Source organism: Nematolebias whitei, chromosome 1 (assembly GCF_014905685.2).
Source record: "Nematolebias whitei isolate Nwh7 chromosome 1, NemWhi1, whole genome shotgun sequence".
In the NCBI taxonomy this organism is placed as follows: Eukaryota; Metazoa; Chordata; class Actinopteri; order Cyprinodontiformes; family Rivulidae; genus Nematolebias; species Nematolebias whitei.
Genome location: NC_056498.1, coordinates 88,556,236 through 88,578,017, shown reverse-complemented (window position 1 = coordinate 88,578,017; position 21,782 = coordinate 88,556,236). Strand labels below are relative to the sequence as shown.

The 21,782-nt window shown below is 40.8% G+C and overlaps 1 protein-coding gene and 1 pseudogene across 1 annotated transcript in view; one reads left to right on the top strand and one right to left on the bottom strand.

The window, feature by feature from the left end:
• The first annotated feature begins 162 nt into the window (after positions 1-162).
• On the top strand, positions 163-573 carry LOC119407657 (annotated as a pseudogene).
• A 10,365-nt stretch (positions 574-10,938) lies between these two features.
• Positions 10,939-21,782, bottom strand: part of LOC119407646 (piezo-type mechanosensitive ion channel component 1) — a 29,718-nt gene continuing 18,874 nt past the window's right edge. The window contains exons 2-6 of the mRNA XM_037674470.1: positions 17,750-17,845; positions 15,988-16,153; positions 13,966-14,107; positions 11,953-12,208; positions 10,939-11,024 (exon numbers count right to left, since the gene is read on the bottom strand). Coding sequence (XP_037530398.1) covers positions 10,939-11,024; positions 11,953-12,208; positions 13,966-14,107; positions 15,988-16,153; positions 17,750-17,845 — 746 coding nt within the window. The remainder of the gene's footprint in view (positions 11,025-11,952; positions 12,209-13,965; positions 14,108-15,987; positions 16,154-17,749; positions 17,846-21,782) is intronic.

The window sequence follows — 21,782 nt, the reverse complement described above, 5'->3', positions numbered from 1 at the left end:
CTTCTCACGAGCAGCAGCTTCTCACGAGCAGCAGCAGCAGCTTCTCATGAGCAGCAGCAGCAGCTTCTCACGAGCAGCAGCAGCAGCTTCTCACGAGCAGCAGCAGCTCCAAACCAACGGACGAGGAGAAATTTACTTTTATTTTTTGTTCTGAGTTCCTGAAAGGATCCAGATGTATCAGAGCCTGAGTCTGTCCTCCTCCCAGCCCCCCTACCCCCATGACACTGGGAGCTACCTCCACCCCCCGGCCAGCTCCCCGGTTTGTGTCCCCACAACCCGAGTCCCAGCTATGCTGCCCACCCTGCCCTACCTCCAGACCTGCGAGCCCCTCCATCAGAACCACAGCCTGAAAGGCCCCCCGGCTGGACCCAAAGTGTAGTGGACGGCTCTTCCTTCGCCCCCGGCAGCCCCCACCCCTCGCACGGCTTCTCCTACCAGCACAGCCTGCCCGGCGGCACAAACACGGACCGGGACACCTTCCAGAACCCACTGGTTCTGGGGAACAACGGCTGCACGGACCAGTACAAGCCTGATTTTTTTCCTTCTTCTGTTATTTCAGAGATGAGAAGGTAAGTTCTCTTCTTCTCCTCCTCTGGCTACATCCAAAGCAACCTGCATCGCAGCGCAGCAGTGTCAAACTCCAGCTGCTTTTGTACGAGCAAAAATGACAAACTATCCGCGCAATTATTTGTACCCTGACAGCAAAAGTTATCTGCTGATAAATGATGTGGCACAAATATATAATTCTTATTTCATTTTTAGGCTGATTTGGTCCAGACCCGGACCGGATCAGAGCCAAAACATTTTTTGCAGGTGTCAAGCAGGCTTATGATCCCAGCCCGACCCAGAGCTGGCACATGTGCATAAACCCTCCATGATGGTTATGCAGATCTGGGGACTTGTAAACAGATTTGGCCCAGATCTGAATGCTGCAGGTTTTGCTTGTTCCTCTGTTTGTATGTAGACACACACACACAGATGTCAGTCACAGGTTGTCGGCGTTGGGTGTAGCCCGTGTAAATGTCTTGGACCAGTGATGGGCAGGGCCGTAAAGTGGGGGGGCCAATGGTCCCCTGGCCCCCCGTTCCAGTGCCATTGGCTAGGAAGATCTGGCAAAAGTCCCAGTTCAGTAGTTCTTCCCATCTCATTTCTAACTAAACTTTTCCTGTATCCTGAGGAAAGCAAAGGGACAAGGAGCTCAAATGACCCAAGCTCTAGGGTTAGGCAGCCACTGCAGGTGGGTCTTTACAGAACTGCATATATGAGGTGGTTGGTGGTGGACACCTGAAATGAAGGAATCTGGCTGAAGAAGGAGTTCTACAGAGCTTCAACGAGGACTTTGGAAAAAGCTGACTGGTATTGGGAGGCCAGATGGACCACAGCTAAGACAGTTGTGGAAGAGAAAAAAGGGTTTGGGGGGGAATTGGAAAGGAGCAGGACTTTCAGACAGCCTCAGAGAAACTTGGGCAAACCGTCAGAGGTCTCAGGCATGGAAAGCAGTACCAACACCATAGGTGTGGTGTACTTCTACTTTTATCTCGTTTCCAATTAAAAAAACTCATAATCAATTTGAATGGGTCATACTGATGGCTATCTATAGATTCAAAGTACTGATATCAATACTTTGTGCTGTCAGACACTATTATTCTAATTACCTGCTTAAAGGAAGTGTAGGTCATGACCTAACTATATACATAGAAAAGGTTATATCCATAAAGAAAGAACATTAAAAGGTAAAATTTTATTGAAATTAATTTCTTCATCCACTATGATGTCAGGAAAGGTGGAGCATAAAAGTTATATGAAAATCTATAACCATAAATATAATGGTCATGTAAAGATGAAACATTATTATTACATATCTGGAAAATTATTAAAGTATTATTATGACTACATTAGAAATACAGCTACCTGTGTATCTTCTTGACAGTTGTCACTTTCTTCATTCCATGTCCTTAACTCTACCAATTCTTCCATTACCTCTTCTTTTTTTTCACAATGCTGCTCAGCCTGAAAATGAAAAACAAAACATTTGAAAAACTTTTTTTTTTTTTTTTTTTAAGGCATACACTGAATATGATTTTTGTTTTTTAGTTGCTGTTACAGCTGATAGCTCTTCCATAATTTATGTGCAGAATCTTAGTTCTAAAGATTTACATAATGTCTGATCGTAATGCGCAGAGCTAGGTTTGGGAGAAAATCAAACATCTTAATCAAAACAAGCACAATAGAGTAGTCCCTCGTTTATCGCGGGGGATCCATACCATGAAGCCCCACGATAAGTGGAAAACTGCAAAGTAGGAATAGTAGTACAAGTAGTAAATTATATATATATATATATATATATATATGAAAAATGAACTGACTGCAGCCTTCTGAAGTTTTATTTTTAAATAAATAAAAAAAATAGAAGCAAATACAGTTTTATGTTCAACTTATTAAAATACTAAAAACATAAGTACCAGATGTTGACATTTTCTGCACTAATAAAATAAAAATACCTTGTTGGGTGGTGCATGATATCCTGTTTTGAGTACAGTTGCCACGGTAAGATAGAGGAAGAGAAGTATTCCTGGGTTGACGTAAACTGGCCAAATATGATTGACGTTAACGTTGAAGTCATCAGGCACAGAGCAGTTTCCAGGTATGATGATGTCTTTCAGACCAAAAAGTCTACAGAAACAAAAAAGTAAATAGAAAGATTGTCATTTAACAATGAAACTAAGACTGAAAAATTTATAGCTACAATCCCAAGAAACGCAGGGTAGTAAAAAAGTTAAAAAACAACAAATGTTACTAGATACAACTCACTGCCTTCCCTCCCTTTAACTTCCTCCACCTTCCATTTAGCTCCTCGTGTATACCTGGGATATCTCGTTTTTAATTCAGTATCTGATCCAATCCAATTTTATTTATAAAGTTCTTTATAACTCTATAATAGAACAAAGTCCTGCACAGTGCAAATCAATAAAACGAATGGACACTCATTCAATAACTCTAAAAATAAAGTGAAAACATAAAAAGATAAGAGAAAGATAGAATAGGAAAACATAAAAAGGATAAAACAGGAATAATAAAACCATAAAAACACCTTACAGCTGACAAGCCAAATAATAAAAATGGGTTTTAAGTGAAAATGTAAAAGCCTGTGTACTGTGTACTGTGCCTGTCAGTAAGGATTTGGGGTCTCAGTTTGGGCTGCAGTAATATTCTGAAAATCATCTGTACATGGAAGCAGCTTCCCTATTGGCAAATGCACTCGTTATAAAAGTCACAAAGTGTTAGAATTACCACCAAATCAAAAATCTTCTGAAGCCCTGTATCTGCAACAAGGATGTTGCTTTACACTGAAAAAAGCTTTTGATAAATAAACAAGGGAAATAAAATACTACAGGACAGCACTGTAAAAACTGCCACTAGTGTAGCATATTTACACTTTTATCCTGTAAATCGAGACAGATTTTTATCACAGCATCCATTCACTGTTTGTCGAAGTTGGGTCAAACATTATTTTAATGGAACAAGTGCAACCAAAAGTATTGTCAATATGGAAATAATCACTCATAATGTCTTCTTTCGGGTTTTCCCTCTTCAGGGGTCTCCACAGCGAGTCATTCTCCTCCATCTCACTCTGTCCTTTGCATCCTCTGTCCTCACTCCAACTACCTCCATGTCCTCTCTAACTGCATCCATATATCTCCTCTGTCTTTTTCCTGGTAGCTGCATTTCTAACATCCTTCTGCCAATATACCCACTGTCCCTCCTCTAGACATGTCCAAACCATCTCAGTCTGGCCTCTCTAACTTTATCTCCCAGTTGTTCAATCTGTGCTGTACCTCTGATGATCTCATTCTTAATATTATCCATCTGTGTCACTCCTAAAGAGAACCTCAACATCTTCATTTCTTCCACTTCCAGTTCTGTCTCCTGTCTTTTTGTCTATGTCTCTGTCTCCAGACCATACAACATAGCTAGTCTCACCACTGTCTTGTAAACTTTTCCTTTGACCTTTGCTGACACCTTTTTGTCACAAATCACTCCTGAAACTTTTCTCCATCCACTCCATTCTGCCTGGACTCTCTTCTTCAACTCTTTACCACATTCCCCATTTTCCTGGATAATGGACCCCAAGTACTTGAAGTCCTGAACCTTTGTGACCTCTGCTCCTTGTAGCCTCACTGTTCCACCAACCTCCCTCTCATTCACACACATATACTCTGTCTTACTACAGCTGACTTTCATTCCTCTCCTTTCAAGTGCATACCTCCACCTCTCCAAGTTCCCTTCCACCTGTTCCTTGTTCTTACCACAGATCACAGTGTCATCTGCAAACATGATAGTCTACGGGGATTCCTGCCTGACCTCGTCTGTTAGTCGGTCCATCACCAGAGCAAACAAGAGGCTCAGAGCAGATCCTTGTTGCACTCCCACCTCCACCTTGAAGCTATCCGTCACTCCTACAGCACATCTCACTACTGTCCTGCTGTCCTCATACATGTATTGTACCAGTCCAACATACTTCTCTGCCACTCCAGATTTCCTCATGCAATACCACACCTCCTCCCTCGGCACCCTGTCATATGTTTTTCTAAATCCACAAAGACACAATGGAGTTCTTTCTGACATTCTCTGTACTTCTCCATCAGCATCCTCAAATCAAAGATGGCATCTGTGGTGCTCTTTCTCGCCATGAAACTACTGCTCACAGATAGTCACCTCTCGTCTAAGTCTAGCTTCCACAACTCTCTCCTAGATATTCATTGTGTGGCTTATCAACGTAATTCCCCTGTAAATGCCACAACTCTGTACATCACCGGTGTTCTTAAAAATGGGCACCAGCACACTTCTTCTCCATTCCTCAGGCATTTTCTCACCTTCATATATGCCATTGAATATTTGAGACAAAAACCTCACTGCCATCTCTCAAGACATTTCCAAACCTCCGCTGATATGTCATCAAGTCCTACTGCCTTCCCCTTCTTCATTCTTTTCAGAGCTTTCTGGACTTCACCCTCACTAATCTTTCCCACTTCGTGGTCCTCAGTTTCTATGACTTCTACTCTTCTTTCTCTTTCATTCTCTTCATTCATTAGCTCCTCAAAGTACTCCTTCCATTTTCCCATCACACTCTACTCACTTGTTAGAACATTACAATTCCCATCTTTAACAAGCCTAACCTACTGCACATCCTTTCCAGCCTGATCCTGCTGTCTCGCCGATCGGTACAAGTCCTTCTCACCCTCTTTAGTGTCCAGTCTCCCATACAACTCATCATACACCTTCTGCTTTGCTTTAGCCATCTCCCTCTTTGCTCTACGTCCCATCTCCTTATATTCCTGTCTCCTCTCTTCAGTCCTCTCACTGTCATATTTCTTCTTAGCTAACCTCCTTCTTTGAACGGCATCCTGCACTTCACGATTCCACCACCAGGTTTCCTTATTATCCATTTTCTGTCCTGATGACACACCAAGTACCTTCATACCCGTCTCTCCAATTACTGTTGCTATAGTAGTCCAGTCATTTGGAAGTTCTTTCTTACCACCCAGAGCCTTTAACAGCTCCTCTCTGAATTTCTCACAACATTCTTCCTTCTTCTCCTGATGCATGCTCAATAATCCAGGTAGAAAAATCTAAAAATGTTCAATCTGGTCCTCTGGACATTCAAAAAACCAAAACAAAGCAAAAAATTGTAGATGCATTTTGTCTCTCATCCGAAAGACTTTCTCAGTCTGAGGTGCTGTATTCAGCTCAGTCTGTTAAATAGCACCTTCTAGCACCTATGCTACACTTCTGTTGATCCACTCTGAGAAGGTGCTATTTAAGAGACTGAGCTGAATACAGCACCTCAGACTGAGGAAGTCTTTCGGATGAAAGACGAAACGTATCTACATTGTTTTGCTTTGTTTTTTTTGTTCTTTTTGAATGTCCAGAGGACCAGATTTAATTTTTTAGATACTTTCTTCTTCATCTTTCACCATTTGGTCTTCTTCTCTAATTTTACTCTTTTCCTCTTCTTCCCAACAACAGTCATTCTACACACAACCATCCGATGCCGTCTGGCCACGCTCTTCCCTGCCACAAACTTAGTCTCTAATCTCCCTCAGGTTTCTTCTTCTACACAGAATGTAGTCGACCTGCATACTCCTTCCTCCACTCTTATAGGTCACTATGTTCCTCCTTCTTTTGGAAATGGGTGTTAACTATAGTCATTTACGATCTCTTGGCAAAATCCACCACCATCTGTCCTTCCTGGTTTCTTTCCTTGACACCGAACCTACCCATCACTTCCTCATCCCCTCTGTTTCCTTCACCAACATGTCCATTCAGGTCTGCTCCGATCACCACTCTTTCCTCCCTGGGAATATTCTTGATTACTTCATCCAGATCCTTCCAAAATGTATCTTTCTCCTCCTCATCACATCCAATCTGTGGAGCATAACCACCGATGATGCTTAGCATTAGACCTTATACAGTGCCTTGCAAAAGTATTCGGCCCCCTTGAACTTTTCAACCTTTTGCCACATTTCAGGCTTCAAAACATAAAGATATAAAATACAATTTTTTTGTGAAGAATCAACAAGTGGGACACAGTCGTGAAGTGGAATGAAACTTATTGGATGTGTCAAACTTTTTTAACAAATAAAAAACTGAAAAGTGGGGCGTGCAATATTATTCGGCCCCTTTACTTTCAGTGCAGCAAACTCACTCCAGAAGTTCAGTGAGGATCTATGAATGATCCAATGTTGTCCCAAATGACTGATGATGATAAATAGAATCCACCTGTGTGTAATCAAGTCTCCATATAAATGCACCTGTTCTGTGATAGTCTCAGGGTTCTGTTCAAAGCGCAGAGAGCATCATGAAGACCAAGGAACACACCAGGCAGGTCCGAGATACTGTTGGGGAGAGGTTTAAAGCCGGATTTGGATACAAAAAGATTTCCCAAGCTTTAAACATCCCCAGGAGCACTGTGCAAGCAATCATATTGAAATGGAAGGAGTATCAGACCACTGCAAATCTACCAAGACCTGGCCGTCCCTCTAAACTTTCATCTCGAACAAGGAGAAGACTGATCAGAGATGCAGCCAAGAGGCCCATGATCACTCTGGATGAACTGCAGAGATCTACAGCTGAGGTGGGAGAGTCTGTCCATAGGACAACAATCAGTCGTACACTGCACAAATCTGGCCTTTATGGAAGAGTGGCAAGAAGAAAGCCATTTCTCAAAGATATCCATAAAAAGTGTTGTTTAAAGTTTGCAACAAGCCACCTGGGAGGCACACCAAACATGTGGTTTGAAGGTGCTCTGGTCAGATGAAACCAAAATCAAACTGTTTGGCCACAATGCAAAACGATATGGTCGGCGTAAAAGCAACACAGCTCATCACCTTGAACACACCATCCCCACTGTCAAACATGGTGGTGGCAGCAGCATGGTTTGGGCCTGCTTTTCGTCAGCAGGGACAGGGAAGATGGTCAGAATTGATGGGAAGATGGATGGAGCCAAATACAGGACCATTCTGGAAGAAAACCTGTTTGAGTCTGCAAGAGACCTGAGACTGGGACGGAGATTTATCTTCCAACAAGACAATGATCCAAAACATAAAGCCAAATCTACAATGGAATGGTTCACAAATAAACATATCCAGGTGTTGGAATGGCCAAGTCAAAGTCCAGACCTGAATCCAATCGAGAATCTGTGGAAAGAGCTGAAGACTACTGTTTACAAACGCTCTCCATCCAACCTCACTGAGCTCGAGCTGTTTTGCAGGAAGAATGGGCAAAAATTTCAGTCTCTCCATGTGTAAAACTGATAGAGACACAAGAGACTTGCAGCTGTAATTGCAGCAAAAGGCAGCGCTACAAAGTATTAACGAAAGGGGGCCGAATAATATTGCACGCATCAGTTGTCTGGGGTGGCCATATTGAGCTGGGTTGACTCCAAAAGTTAATCAGCTGTAGAGGAACATTTCATGATTATTTCATGAAAGTTTAATTTTATATCCATCCAGTGGTTCATGAAGTATCTTGCTAACAGACAAAGAATTGACTCCACTAAAAGTCAAAATGTCGAACAATTATCTTGAGTAAATCTGTTAGTCCTCATGGGTTGGGGACGAGTCAGATACTGCTGTTTAGCTTCATATACCAGTATGTAAAAAAGACGGTTTCAGCCATTTTTATCCAACGACATAAACTGAACAAGAAACATCAACAGATGCTGCTTTGAAGCCAAAGAAAGATGCCAAATAAGAATTAAATGTAGTTTGTTTTTGTTCATTATTTTTGAAATTAATAAAAAAATAAAACAATCAGATTTGTTTGTGAGAGCAGTCTTACCTGGCCCACAGGCTGTGTGGGGGGAACAGGGCCTGGGCCAGCAGGCTCTGGTACAAGTACAGGCACACCAGGTGACCGGCGGTGAAAAAGCCCACCATAACACACAACGCATTGAAACCCAGGTGACTGATAGGTAGATGACAAGCCCACCACGTGCACACGCCGATAAAAAGGAGGAAGTAGATGGCTGAGAAGGCAGACGGCAGCGTGATGCCTGGAAATAAAAAGAAAGTGAAAATGTATTTTTAATTTTTAGACAGACGTGGGTTTAAACATTAAATCTGATATACTTGTTGTCAGAGCAGGATGAGTTACTCCTGACATGTTTATGTAAGAACACAAGCATCTTCACGTTCCCTTGGATGTTAACTTGACACGATGTTTCTGCAGACCAGTCACAACCCCCACCCCACAAGGCAGACGCACCACACTTCCCTACAGTTACAGCCCCTCCCTCCTCTGCACAGCTGGGCAGCAGAGCTGTTCCCCCACTCTAAAAACTACCCAAACTAATTCAATGGTATCTTAATCGACCCCCCCCCCCGCCCCCCACCACACCACACCACAACCCAGAGTCAAAGGGAGTAGTGCCAGTGTCCTTGGTACTGGACACTCCAGCACTCCCAATATAAATCCTACGCCCACGTCTCCCTTTTTATCCTCCCCTATCACTATTCCAGACTGGACCCAAGCCCAGGGATCCTTTTAAGCTCGTTCAAATTAAGCACACCTGCTGCTGGAAGGTGCAGCTGCGCCGTCAGGGGAGCTCAGCTTTTATTTAGGCACCGTGCCACGGGGCCTCAGGTTCCTGGTTCAGTAGTTAGTGACTGCAGGTCTGCAGTACACCTCCTCACTTGTTAGTGGATGCTTGGTTCTGGATCCAGTTAACGGTTCAAATGGTAGCCAAGCTTGCTTTCATGTATCTGTCTTTGTCTTTGTCTTGGTCTGGATGCTGTAGGAACATTTGATTATGTTGTTTAATCCTGAATTAGTCATTTTGTGACCTCTAAGGTCAGGTGGCTGTGGCAGCCACACTGAACTGGTTACACTTCTAAAGATAAACAGGTGTGGATGTACGTCCAGTGATTACTGTCCGAGTTCCATTAAAAGTTGTTCCAGTAATTCATTCATTCATTTTGCTAAAAGGTAAATGGACTGTACTTATATAGCACCTTTCTATCTTAGTTCAAGATACTCAAAGCTCTTTACAATCTGTGTCCTCATTTACCCACTCATACAGCACTCTACAAGATCTCTACAAAGATAATTGAACAAATCATCCTAAAGAGATTAATCAGAGCTTTATCACATTCATACACTGATGGGACACACATCAGAGGCTATGAGGGGTTCAGTGTCTTGCCCAGGGACACTTCAGCATGTGACTGCTGGTGGATTCGAACCCCATACTCTTGCATCGGAAGACGACCGCTCTAACCACTCAGCCACAGCCGCCCAAGTTGACTCAAATTCATTCAACCTGTATTTAAACAGGTTAATCCCATTGAGCCTAAAGAGCTCATTTACGAGAGACCTGAATAGTTATATAAATATTATGGTTAGTTATGGGCAGCACGGTGGCGCAACTGGTAGAGATGCTGCCTCTCAGCGAGCAGGTCCTTGGTTCAAACCCCGGTCCAGGGGCCATTCTGGGTGAAGTTTGCATGTTCTCTCCGTGCATGCGTGGGTTTTCTCCGGGTACTCCGGTTTCCCTCCCACAGACCAAAAACATGCATGTTAGGCTGATTGGTAACTCTAAATTGTCCATAGGTGTGAGTGAGAGAGTGAATGGTTGTTTGTCTCGTTTGTCTCTATGTGGCCCTGTGATGGACTGGAGACCTGTCCAGGGTGTACCCCGCCCCTCGCACAGTGATTGCTGGACATGGGCACCAGCGACCCCCGTGACCCAAAATGGAATAAGCGGGTAAAGAAAATGGATGGATGGATGGATGTACACACTTAAAACAAAGAAACGTTATTGCTCGCTGTATGCTTAGCAGCCTTTAGATCTAAGCCTGTCTTTAATGTGTTTAAATGGAGGTTTAATCAGATGATGTGCTTAAATAAGCAATTGTGATTTAATTATTAGTCTTGGTGGTGTCAGGAACGGGATTTTGGATAAGCCAGACACAGGAGTACAAAAAGAACAGTTTACTTTTGCTGCTGGTTGCTGGAGTCAGGATCAGGAGTTTAACAGGTAGGAGAGAGTCACCTGTCAACAATGACGTCACTTCAGAGCAGCTGCAGTACGTGGTTCATGGAGGGGCAAGTCCAAGAGCAGGGTCCAGATAACAAAGCAGGGGTCATACACAGGGAAACAGAGAGCAGAAACCAGAGCCAAGTTGTAATCCGTAATCTTAGTCGTGGAGGGAAAGCAGAGTTGTTTACCGTGGTCTGATGTGAAGTCAAAAATCCAAAGAGGGACGGGCAAAGCGAAGAATCCAGGAAACAGGTGTGAGGTCAATAATCCAGAGAGCAAGGCTAGAGGTCTAGGCATGAATCTGTGAAGGCTTGAAAATCAGGGACCATGGAAGGTGTAATAATCTCGCCCTGGTGGAGAGGGAGAATGGAGCTTATAAAGGGTGCAGAGCAGGTGAACTAGATGAGCTGAAGCAGGTGAGTGGAACCAGGGCTGATTGTTGTGATAAACAAGGGAGGCGTGGCTTGGAAGGAGTAGGCTTGAGCTGGAGATGGGTGATAGGCATTACAAAGCAGGGGAAAAGGAACTATGGCATGAGGGCTGAAACAATAGCAGGAGTGAGTGAGTGTGAGACGGGCCAATGGGGGTTTTGGGGGGGGGGGGGGGGGGGTGTCAGTGGGGGCCACTGACCATTACAGGTGGGCCACCTTTCAGTCAGAATCAGACTTTCTTTTTGCTTTCTAACAGCTATAACAGGATTATTGTTGATGCTGTCTGCAAACTTGCTCTATTTTGGTCTTCTTTTGCTCTATTTAGCATTTAGCTCTTCTTTTACTAATTTCAGTTTTTGACTACTGTTTTGCTTATTTCAGCTTTTAGCTATGGCTTTATTAATTGAAGCTTTAGCTATGATATAGCTAACTTTGGCACTCAGCATCCATTCTGCAAATTACAAGTTTCTCTAATTACAATGACATTTTCTATTCTTTAAACAAAACATTATCTTATGAAAAACAAATCCAGTGAATCTAATGGGAGTTCAGAAATGTCTGAACATGAACTTTGATCATGAATGATTCAGTTATGAACTCAACTTTAGGCGAGTTCTTGCAAAAAGTGAACTTGCACAACACTGGTGAGCAATGTCTGGATGCTGAGCCACAGTAAACAAAATAAATCAGAGTAAATGTCAACGTGAACATGTGGGTGGATTGCTGTGAAACTGTGAGGACACCTTTATCTTTATTTTTACATTTCTTTATTAGTCAGGACCGTGCACAGAAAAACATTAAACTGGAATTAAGCAGAGATGCACTGTGCCAGATTATAGCTTTTTAGCTCATTTCAATCTGCAGTCCCTCTGGAAGTCTCTAGAAAAGAAACTAAATAAGTCTAAGTAAAAAACAAACTATAAAACAGTACACAGAACACATTACACCATAAAAAGAGAAAAGTTATCAGCATGTTCTTACCAGCCAGACCCAGCAGGCTGACAGCCAGGATCCTCCCCAGGTCACACAGAACCTTCTGGGCCGTGGCTTTTAGACGCTCAGCCAGCTTCTTGGCTCTGGACGCTGGAGAAACCTCCTCAGGGTCACCGTGAAATGACCTCTCCTCCTCTTCCTCTTCTTCTTCCTCCTCCTCCTCCTCAGCTTCATCATCATTATCACCTGATGACTCTTCATCATCCTCGACATCTGATGTTTTATCTGCATAATAATCTTCTAGCTAATAAAAAAGAAGTTGCAGTTACTAAAGCAAGAAGTGAGAGTTTAGAGATAAAAGTGACCGAGAATGAATCGTTTTCTAACTCGGGGGTTTCTGAGGTTGGAGGTGGGAACCTACTTTGTGTCTGAAACACCAAATGAGGGTCTTACAAAAATCAATCAAAGCCCTAACATGATTACAAACAGTTTTTAAAAACTATTATAAGTGAATGGAAGCATGTCACTTGCACCTTCATGCCAGAGGGTTAGATGTTTATTACAATCCTCTCATGATGATAAATGAGTTGTATCTGTTTTGGTTGAACCTGGTAATACCACACATATCATGCACTATGGTAAGATCTCAGGAGACGTGATGTCACTCAGAGAACGTGCTGCTGTCATAATCTGTGGGTTTTTCACTGTTCTTTTGTTTTGTTGAGGATTCAGTTTGTTTTATGTTGCTCCTTGTGTTTTCTTTTCACACTTGTTCACCTTGTTGATTTTCTAAGATTCCTTGAGTTTAGTTTTCCGGTGTCTCTGTGTCCTCCCATTCTTTTCCCCTCAGCCTATCATTCAGACCTGTTTCCCATATTCAATAGGCTCAGCTCCTCTCAACCCTCTTATAATCCCAGTCCTCATCAGCTCATCAGTCATCTGTTGGATTGTTTGTCTCCTGAATGTTCCTATGGTTTAGTTTAGTTTCTTTCTTCGTTTGCTACCCTGTCTGCTTTTTGATTTAATTAATAAAGCTCTTCTTGTTTGTTAAGTCCTTATGTCAGTCAGCATCCTTGGATCCTGGCTTGCAAAAAAAACTAACAGTTGGGGATGATTCTCACCTAATGTATCAATATCAGTAAAGCCGATTCAGTTTTAGCCATTTTGTAGGTTTAAGTAAATGAACTACGGCAAATATTTTTTTAAATAAAAAAAACAACTATGGCAGCCATTTTGACTTAGGCTGACACCAAATGTTAATGAGTTGTCGATGTACATCCAGTTATCACTTTCTGCAAGTTTCACTTAAACTGTGTGCTTCATGAGACATTTTTAACAAGTTGATGCAAATTATTGGAGAAGTTTGAAGCAAAAATATCATGCAATGTATAACACTTGATGTGTGTGTTAGTGACAAAGATCAGCTACAAATCTTTGCTCAGCACCTGTGAAAGTGAGCATGAATCTGTTTTCCACGATCATCTTGAATGAAGTTGACTCTAAAGTGTATCAGTTGTAGATGTACATCTATTTATTACGTTTTGGGAGATTCAATAAAACCCACCCAGCATGTTATATGGTATGTTGTGTAGGAACTCGTAAATTTTAATTTTAAGGTTTGACCAAAAAAGCTTGATCTTTGTCATCTTTCAAGAGAAAATATCATTTTCAACAGGAACATTTCCAGAAAATATGAAAATAGCAAAGATAGTTCCTCTTTATAAGAATGGTGAGAATTGTGTGTTCACTAATTACAGACCAATATCCTTGTTGCAACAATTTTCAAAAATATTAGAGAAATTACTTGTAACTAGATTAGACCAATTTATAGATAAACAGAACATTTTCAGTAATAGTCAATATGGGTTTAGAGCAAATAATTCAACACCAATGGCTCTCATGGAACTAATAGAAGAAATAACAAATGTTGTTGATCAAAAACAGTATTGTGTTAATGTGTTTAAGACGGACTACATTCTTTCTCTCTTTGCTTTTTTCACTCAGTTCTTCACACACATTCAAATCCAGACACTAAAAGCACAGCGACATGCAGAGACGTACCGATGTAATGTTGGCAGCGGCCACCATCTCTCTGTTCCTGATCAGTCTGCTGCAGAGGACAATCGTCACCAGGGACACCACACACACACCTACGTCTGGACTTAAAAGACGAACAACATTCCATGGATCCTCTAAGGGAAGCCTACAGCACACACGAAGAACAAGTTAGGTGTCAATAATAACATGTTTCACTTTTATGAGAAGTGTGTGTGTGTAGGTTTATCTGCAAAGACTGAACCATTCGTTGTATTTTCTTATTTTGCTGTATTATTGTCATTTCTGGATGGTGAGTGTGGAATGTCCAGTAAGGACACCACAGCACCAGGGTGTGAAGGACTGCTCTGCCGTCTTCACTTTAGGTTTCTCAAAGGGCAGCTGAGGTGAACCTGCTGGACGTCCTCAAGATTACCCTGATGCTGCAATTTCAGAAAGCTCTGCAAACGAAGGCGGGCACATATTCTCTGAATAAACAGACTGACTTTTGTGGGGGGTTTATATTTCTTAGATCTATATAGTCTAACATTATTTATAGCAGGTTGCAGAACTAAATACTAGGAATGTCATGGTACCGCCATGATTCAGTTCATGCCTCGATATGAAGGTCACAGTTCACTACAACAGAGCAAATACCAAACAAAAACTTATTTTTTCCCAGAACCAGATGAAAAACAAAAACTGCCCTTGCAATTGAGGAGGCTCAAATGTGGCAAGACAAACCGTCATATATGATAAAACTGCCTGCCATACCTCTCATCTTCACTTTCAAATAAAAACGCGTCACATTGTACTGTCCTTTGAATTTAATCTGAACTGTAAACAATGTCTGCCAGTGCATGTGTCAAACAGAAAGTTTGAGAAACTCCAGAAAGGTACTTTTATCTTTTGATGTAGAAAATATTACAATACAACAAAAACAAAGGAGTGTTTGCTTCATGAATTTGACCTCGACTTGAAGCTAAATGAAAAGCAATACAGCATCTCTTTGATATTAGAGACAGCAAATAAATGCACAAACAGCCAATGGACATTTCAAAGTGTGCATAAAATGACATAACTGCTTGCCATTAGGGGATGAACAAGTATATAATTTTTTAACTCGACATTAACATAATAAAACCCGAGTAGAACTCGAGTATTTGATGACGTCATAGATCTCAAGATACAAAAATAAATAAATAAATAAAACCGCAAAAAATGTAATTATTTACAAACAAAAATACCAACAAAACATTGGGAGCGTATATTATGCTCCTACCATTTATCATACTGCAAATAAGTCGCAGGAAAAACTAAACTATTAGTTATTATTAAACTGCAAATGTGAAGAAATGCAGCACGTCAAAAACGAAACTTAACGTGGGGGGGGGGGGGGTTTGACCACCCCCGCACCACCGCCAGCTGTGCTGCGCATTAAGTTTAGTTTTAGAGATTAATATGTTTATAGATTTTTTAATAGGTTTAGAGATTAATATTTTTTGCTTTTTGTTTGTGAAACAAGGTCAGAGGAAACTGATTCTGGTTCGGTGGATTGGACCCGGTGTTACACCATACTCTGTGACCTGCAACACTGCAACACCGCCCCCTACGGTCATATGGTGGTCACATAATATGACGTCACTACGGTTACTCGACGTTACATTTTTAACCTCGATAGATGTCCTAGCAATCGATGTGTAGACTACTCGAGTACTCTTTTAATGCCCTACTTGCCATACTGGCATTTCTCGGCCCTCTACCGCTGTGGCAGCATGACAGGAAACGTTTTGCACACAGCTGATTTGAAACAAAACAGGCAGGTCTTTAAGCTTCTCTGTTATCATTAAGCAGCCAGTGTTGGTTTAATGTAGAGTATTTAAACAACATTTTCCTCTGCTTCTTTTTTGTAATATTTTAGCAAAGTACAGGTCCTGATCCTTAATGGGTAGGTATATGTCATGTACTTCCATGTACTTGTGCCATATGTTTGTACCACAATAGTTCTGTACAAATACACAAGCCGTTATACTCCTACTAAATACATACCTGGATAACCCTATGTGCCTGCTTATGGTATCCCATTGTGAACAATTATCGCCTATAGCGAGGTCCAGAGGAGGGTACGTGTGCAGCACTGTCTGGAAACAGATATGAGACAGTACGAACAGGAGACTGGTGCAGAATACGGTTTTGATAAACCGACCTGTGTGACCTATAAAAAAAGACAAAGAAATAGAGTTAAACCAGCATGCTACAATAAATCATACATTTTTAAACAATTAATAAAATAAACCCTCCAAGGTTTTATTTCTGTGATTTATTTTTATATTTGGAAAAATATGAATTATTTATTCCTCTTGGTTTGTTGCATTTATCCTCTAAACAAAACCTTTCACCAGTTTGTAAATACTCAAACTGCTGAGCAAATATATTTAAATTATTTTAAATATAGCTCCAAACACAACCAGAAAAATGATTATTCTTCTAGAAAGTTGTTTAATTTGAAGAATGGAAACATTTATTTTACACCTACTATTTGACAGAAATCTAAATGTCAGCAAGTAAAGAAAAAGTTTGCATGGACAGTAAATGTAGTTGCTTTAGATTTGTCTCAGTCCTATACTTGTGTTTTTTATGAATTTCAAATTATAACAAATGATTGAACATAAAATTAAATGATAGCAAACTCCATCCTAAACTTCCAGGAACTGACCAAAATTTACAAAAAAAAACAAAAACAACAACTTCCATGCTATGCTTGTTTTTTTTCCCACTGGCTCTCTAACGAGGCGCACGCATTCTCCCCACTCCCTGTTCTCCTCCTGCTTTTTTGCTCTCTGTCTGTGTATCGGAGCAGCTCCTATTTTTACACATCTTTCGAAATGAAAACTACCGTTTTGGATGTGACCAACTGGACTTTCGACATAAATGACAAAATCTTTTTAACAAAGCGACAGGGTCCAGAAGAACCCTCATCTGTTCGGACGACACGCATGCAGCTGGATAATTCTCTGGGGGTGAAGTGTCTACCTCTGCTTTCGTTCAAGGACGCTGAAATTGCATAAAATTTGATTTATGACAACAGATTTCCTGTTTTTGGAATAGTCTAGATCCTGGTTTATCAATGTACAAAAAAGACGGGCGCAGCTAATTTGGACCTCGTCAGGCTGCTGCCTATGTGAAGGTTGGTTTGTGCTTGGAGGACTCAAAATCAGCTGAGTTACAAGCAAAACCGTAAGATGGAAGTGATTTGAATCGCAGGCCACCTGCGGCTTTGGAACTCGTCAGCATGAAAACAACCTTGAAGAAGCTCGTAAGCACGAACCAGTAGAATGCACCCTAATCTGGACATTTCGGACCTTGGAAGTATCAGTACAGACTCAAAGGCTGACAAGGATAAAATAGTCTGCCTGAATAAATCAACAATTGTGGTTATCTTAATCTGACTCCCCGGTTGGCCTCCACACAGGCCGACTTATCAATTTCTCCTGGGAAATGTGTAAACTAAGGAAAAGCTTCTTCTATCGCAACTGGCAGAGTTTTTTTATGTCTTAAATCGTGTCCTGTTAGGACAAGGTGTGAAGAGATCTTTTTTGTAATGCCACTACTCTCTCCTCGTGGCTTTGTCCCTTTTTCTATCTAAAAAATGTATTCTGAAAAGGATAAGAAGGCCGCGCTTTATAGCAGCAGCTACGTGCACTCCACCCATCTTTCAGACAACTGTATGGACATGTTCTTGTTGTATCTCGATGCAACGATAATAAAGCTTATTCAGATTCAGATTCTGATTCTGACATGTTGGTCTCACCTTTGATGGTGTATTTGTTGGGAAACAGGAACCATGGTAGCAGCAGAAGATAAAGAAAGTAAACCAGCGACAGCAAGTTAAATCGAAAAAGACAAGCTGCAAGAAATAAAAGCAAAAACATGTCAGTGAAACAACAATGAAACGGTTCTAGTTAGGCGTTTTAGCTTCCAGGTGAAAGGACTTAAAGTGAACGTACAGTCTGATGACACAAAACAGCAGGAAGTACCGGTGTTGTTACTGTGGCTGAGGACATCAGAACTCATCAGTCAGGCTATGCAACAATGGTCAAGAACACTTTTCTCTGATTCTTATCATTTCATAGTTAGAAAACTCTGAGCTTCAGCTCAACAGAGCTGGCTAAATGTTTCCTTGTAGTACAACCCTCAGAGACTTTTGTAGAGTGAAAAAGTAAAAAGATGTTTGTTTTTCCCCAACAAAGTTAAGTCAGGTCCTCTGGATGGTTTCCTTTTTGATGAAACGTTTCATCTTTCTTCCAAAAGACTTCATCAGTCTGAGAAGCCACAACAGACTCAGTCCCACAAGCAGCACACACACTCACATAGTGGACCAACCAGTTTGATGGTGATGAGATGGTTTCTGGAGTAAATGTTTGTTTGTTTGTTTGTTTGTTTGTTTGTTTTGACCAAGACAATTACACACATCAGTTTGAATAATGGTTTGGAGTTAGTTTTTGTACTTTGAGTTTGTTCTTTCTTTGGTTTCATGACATTTATAGGTGTTGTGGTCATCTTGCTCACTGATCTCATCAGTTGCCCTCACTGTTCAGCTCCACTCACCTGCGTCTCACCTATCTGATCTCAATCACCCTCACCAGAGCTCATACTCAGTCTGAACCGTGTGGTCCCAAGTTCACCACAGACTTTTGTTAGAGGTTACGAGCGTCATCCAGAACCCGTCTCATGCCTGAGTCAGCATTTGTGTTCTACTATAACTACTCACTACACAGTAACTAGTTGGGATTGGATGTCTTCAGAAAATGACCAATATCTCATATAATAACAGCGTCCTCGTATTACTACTTCTTTAAACTTTATTTAACCGAGGAAAACCAGCGTCCAGGCCAAGACAGGCAGCAGCTCCAAACAGCACTAAAACACAACATGCACAGATGGGAAAAACAATCCATATGTAATGTAGAAATCAATATTTTAAGATGTAACATTTATATGTTTTTATTGTATTTTAATTCCTATGTTGTCCATCAGTGCAGTTTAAATACAGTATCAACATGAGTACTTAGCTTATTTGCAAGACATAATTTATTCAAGTTTTATTGATGACTGCATCAGGGGTTCCTTCCAATTACTGTTGCAATGTTTTTGCAGAACATAAACAGCATTTACTGCCTTAGTAGATGTTTTAAAAAAGACACGACAGAACTGAATGTTTGGTCATTTTTGAGTGATAAAATATTGGAAACCTGCTAAACCAAGTTAAGATTGAAAAAAATTTAAAACTTGTAGAAACCAGTTTCAAAAGCAAAAGGTGATTTACAAAAAAACCCAAACTAGGTTTATATGAATAAAAAAGTTTCACAAATATGCAAGCTTCATATTATATGTTTCTTAGTAGGAAGTGTTTAATATTTCCTACAAACCTTTATTTTAATTTTAAATAAAACAAGTCAAATTTGCATGCATCACAATAATCACTGTATTTTTGAAAATTCAATTGTAACAAACACAAATACACAGACGCATGTTGTGTATTGACCAGTTTGCATATTTGTGGCTTTTTTATTCTGTAAAATAGATTTATTACAAATTTGCATGCTGTTCATTCAAAAAGAACCAAACTTCACAAACTAGAGAAAACATATGATTTGAAACTGACACTAAGTCAGTTAGGATTGTGTAGTTTGTTTCACACTGAACCACTGATTTAAAATTTGAAAATGTTTACAGAGGTGGTGTTTACAAATCACTCGTATATGAGTTTTGACAACACGTGGAAAAATATTCATTTCTGAGGATGGGGAAATATTTGTTGATTGGTATATGTGTGTTCTAGATAATAAGTAAAAAGTCTAAGAAAAGCTTTTGTACTTCGGCTCCTATTTTTTGGGGGTTTCTTCAGCAACTGAGAACTAAATAGTTTGGAACAAAAACCTAACTTTAAAATCTATACTCTGTCTTAGAAGTTAGTTTTTTCTTCCTCATAGTAAATATCTGCAGCATCGGCCCGAAACATTTTTCTTTCTTATAGTTGAATTTAATGTGGAGCCTTAGGGAGACGTTGAAATTATGTTACAAAGCTGCATCAGCACTAGAGGGTGTAAAGTAACTTTTACTGTTAATGTGTATATTTTGCAGATGAACAGGTTTACAGTGAAAACTGCAGAGTTTAAAAGCAGTAATATTATAGACCTTTATCGTTATCCTAGTGCATGTAACAGAACAGCAGTTTCCCGCCTTTAACTCCTGTATCTGAAACAGAAGAGCTGAGAACGAAGGCGCTCCACCCCACCGTCCAACTAATCTAGATTCATGCTCAAATTGATGTCTATGTGCAAACAAGATAACTCTGTTCACCAACCACTGCTGCTTCTATCAGTAACCAGGACGTGAACCTCTGTCTGGCCTGTTTTTGTCAGCCAGTCTTTTTTTTTAGACTTTGACGATTGAATTGTGTCAGATGGTTAAAACCTACTCTAGTACAGGCTCCAGTCAGATGAGCTGGACTTTTCCATGATGAACCTCTCTCTGATTCTACAAACGGAGATCAATCAAACTGCTGACTGCTTCAGATGCAGACTGCTGTTAAATTCCAGAGAGAGATACATCAAAATATTTTAACGATCCCTTTACCAGAGTAACAGAGTAACAGAGTAAGTATGCGGTTAGTTCTGACTTCTGTACTGAAAATGACTCACGAGCCTAACACACACAGCAATTACTCCTCTGTCAAACATGACTGTCTTACAGATTTTATTTTCATAAAAATCTAACCCAGAATGCATGAAAAAAACTTTGAGGTTTAGTCCCTTTGATTGTTATAAATTTAGTACATGTATATGAAAATTCAAACTAGCCACTAGGGAGCACAAGCCCCTTGTGGCGGTCCCAAGCTCGGGTAAATGGTGAGGGTTGTGTCGGAGGAAGGGCATCTGACATAAACTTTTGCCAAAAATAACATGTGGGTTCATCTAAGCAACACCATACCAGATCAGTCGAGGACCGGATTAACAACGAATGCCTCCGGTGCTGTTGACGAACAGGGCGCGGCTACTGTTAGTCGAAGACCACGAGGAGGGAAACGTGTCAGGAGACAGAGGGAGAAGAGGAAAGTAAAGAATGTCGGACTGAGGGTTGCAAATCTAAATGTGAGGACAATGACAGGCAAAGGTGGAGAGCTGGCTGATATGATGCAGAGAAGGAAGGTAGATGTTTTACATATCCAAGAGACCAAGTGAAAGGGCAGCAAGGCTCACAGCATTGGAGCAGGGTTCAAACTGTTTTACCATGGTGTGGATAGAAAGAGAAATGGAGTAGGGGTGGTTCTGAAGGAGGAGTTGGCAAAGAATGTAGTGGAGGTGAAGAGAGTGTCAGATAGAGTGATATGTCTGAAGGTAGAAGAAGAAGGTCTGATGCTAAACATTGTCAGTGGTTATGCTCCAAAGGTTGGATTTGACGTAGAGGGGAAAGATGAATTTTGGAAGGATCTGGATGAAGTGATAGAGAGTATTCCCAGGGAGGAGAGAGTGATGATCAGAGCAGACCTAAATGAACATGTTGGTGAAGGAAACAGAGGAGATGAGAAAGTGATGGGTAGGTTTGATGTCAGGGAAGTAACCAGGAAGGACAGACGGTGGTAGATTTTGCTAAGAGAATGGAAATGGCTGTAGTCAACACATATTTCCAAAAGAGGGAGGAACATAGAGTGACCTATAAGAGTGGAGGAAGGAGTACGCAGTTTGACTGCATATATATGCATATACACAAATATATATATATATACACATATATATATACACATATATATATACACATATATATATACACATATATATATA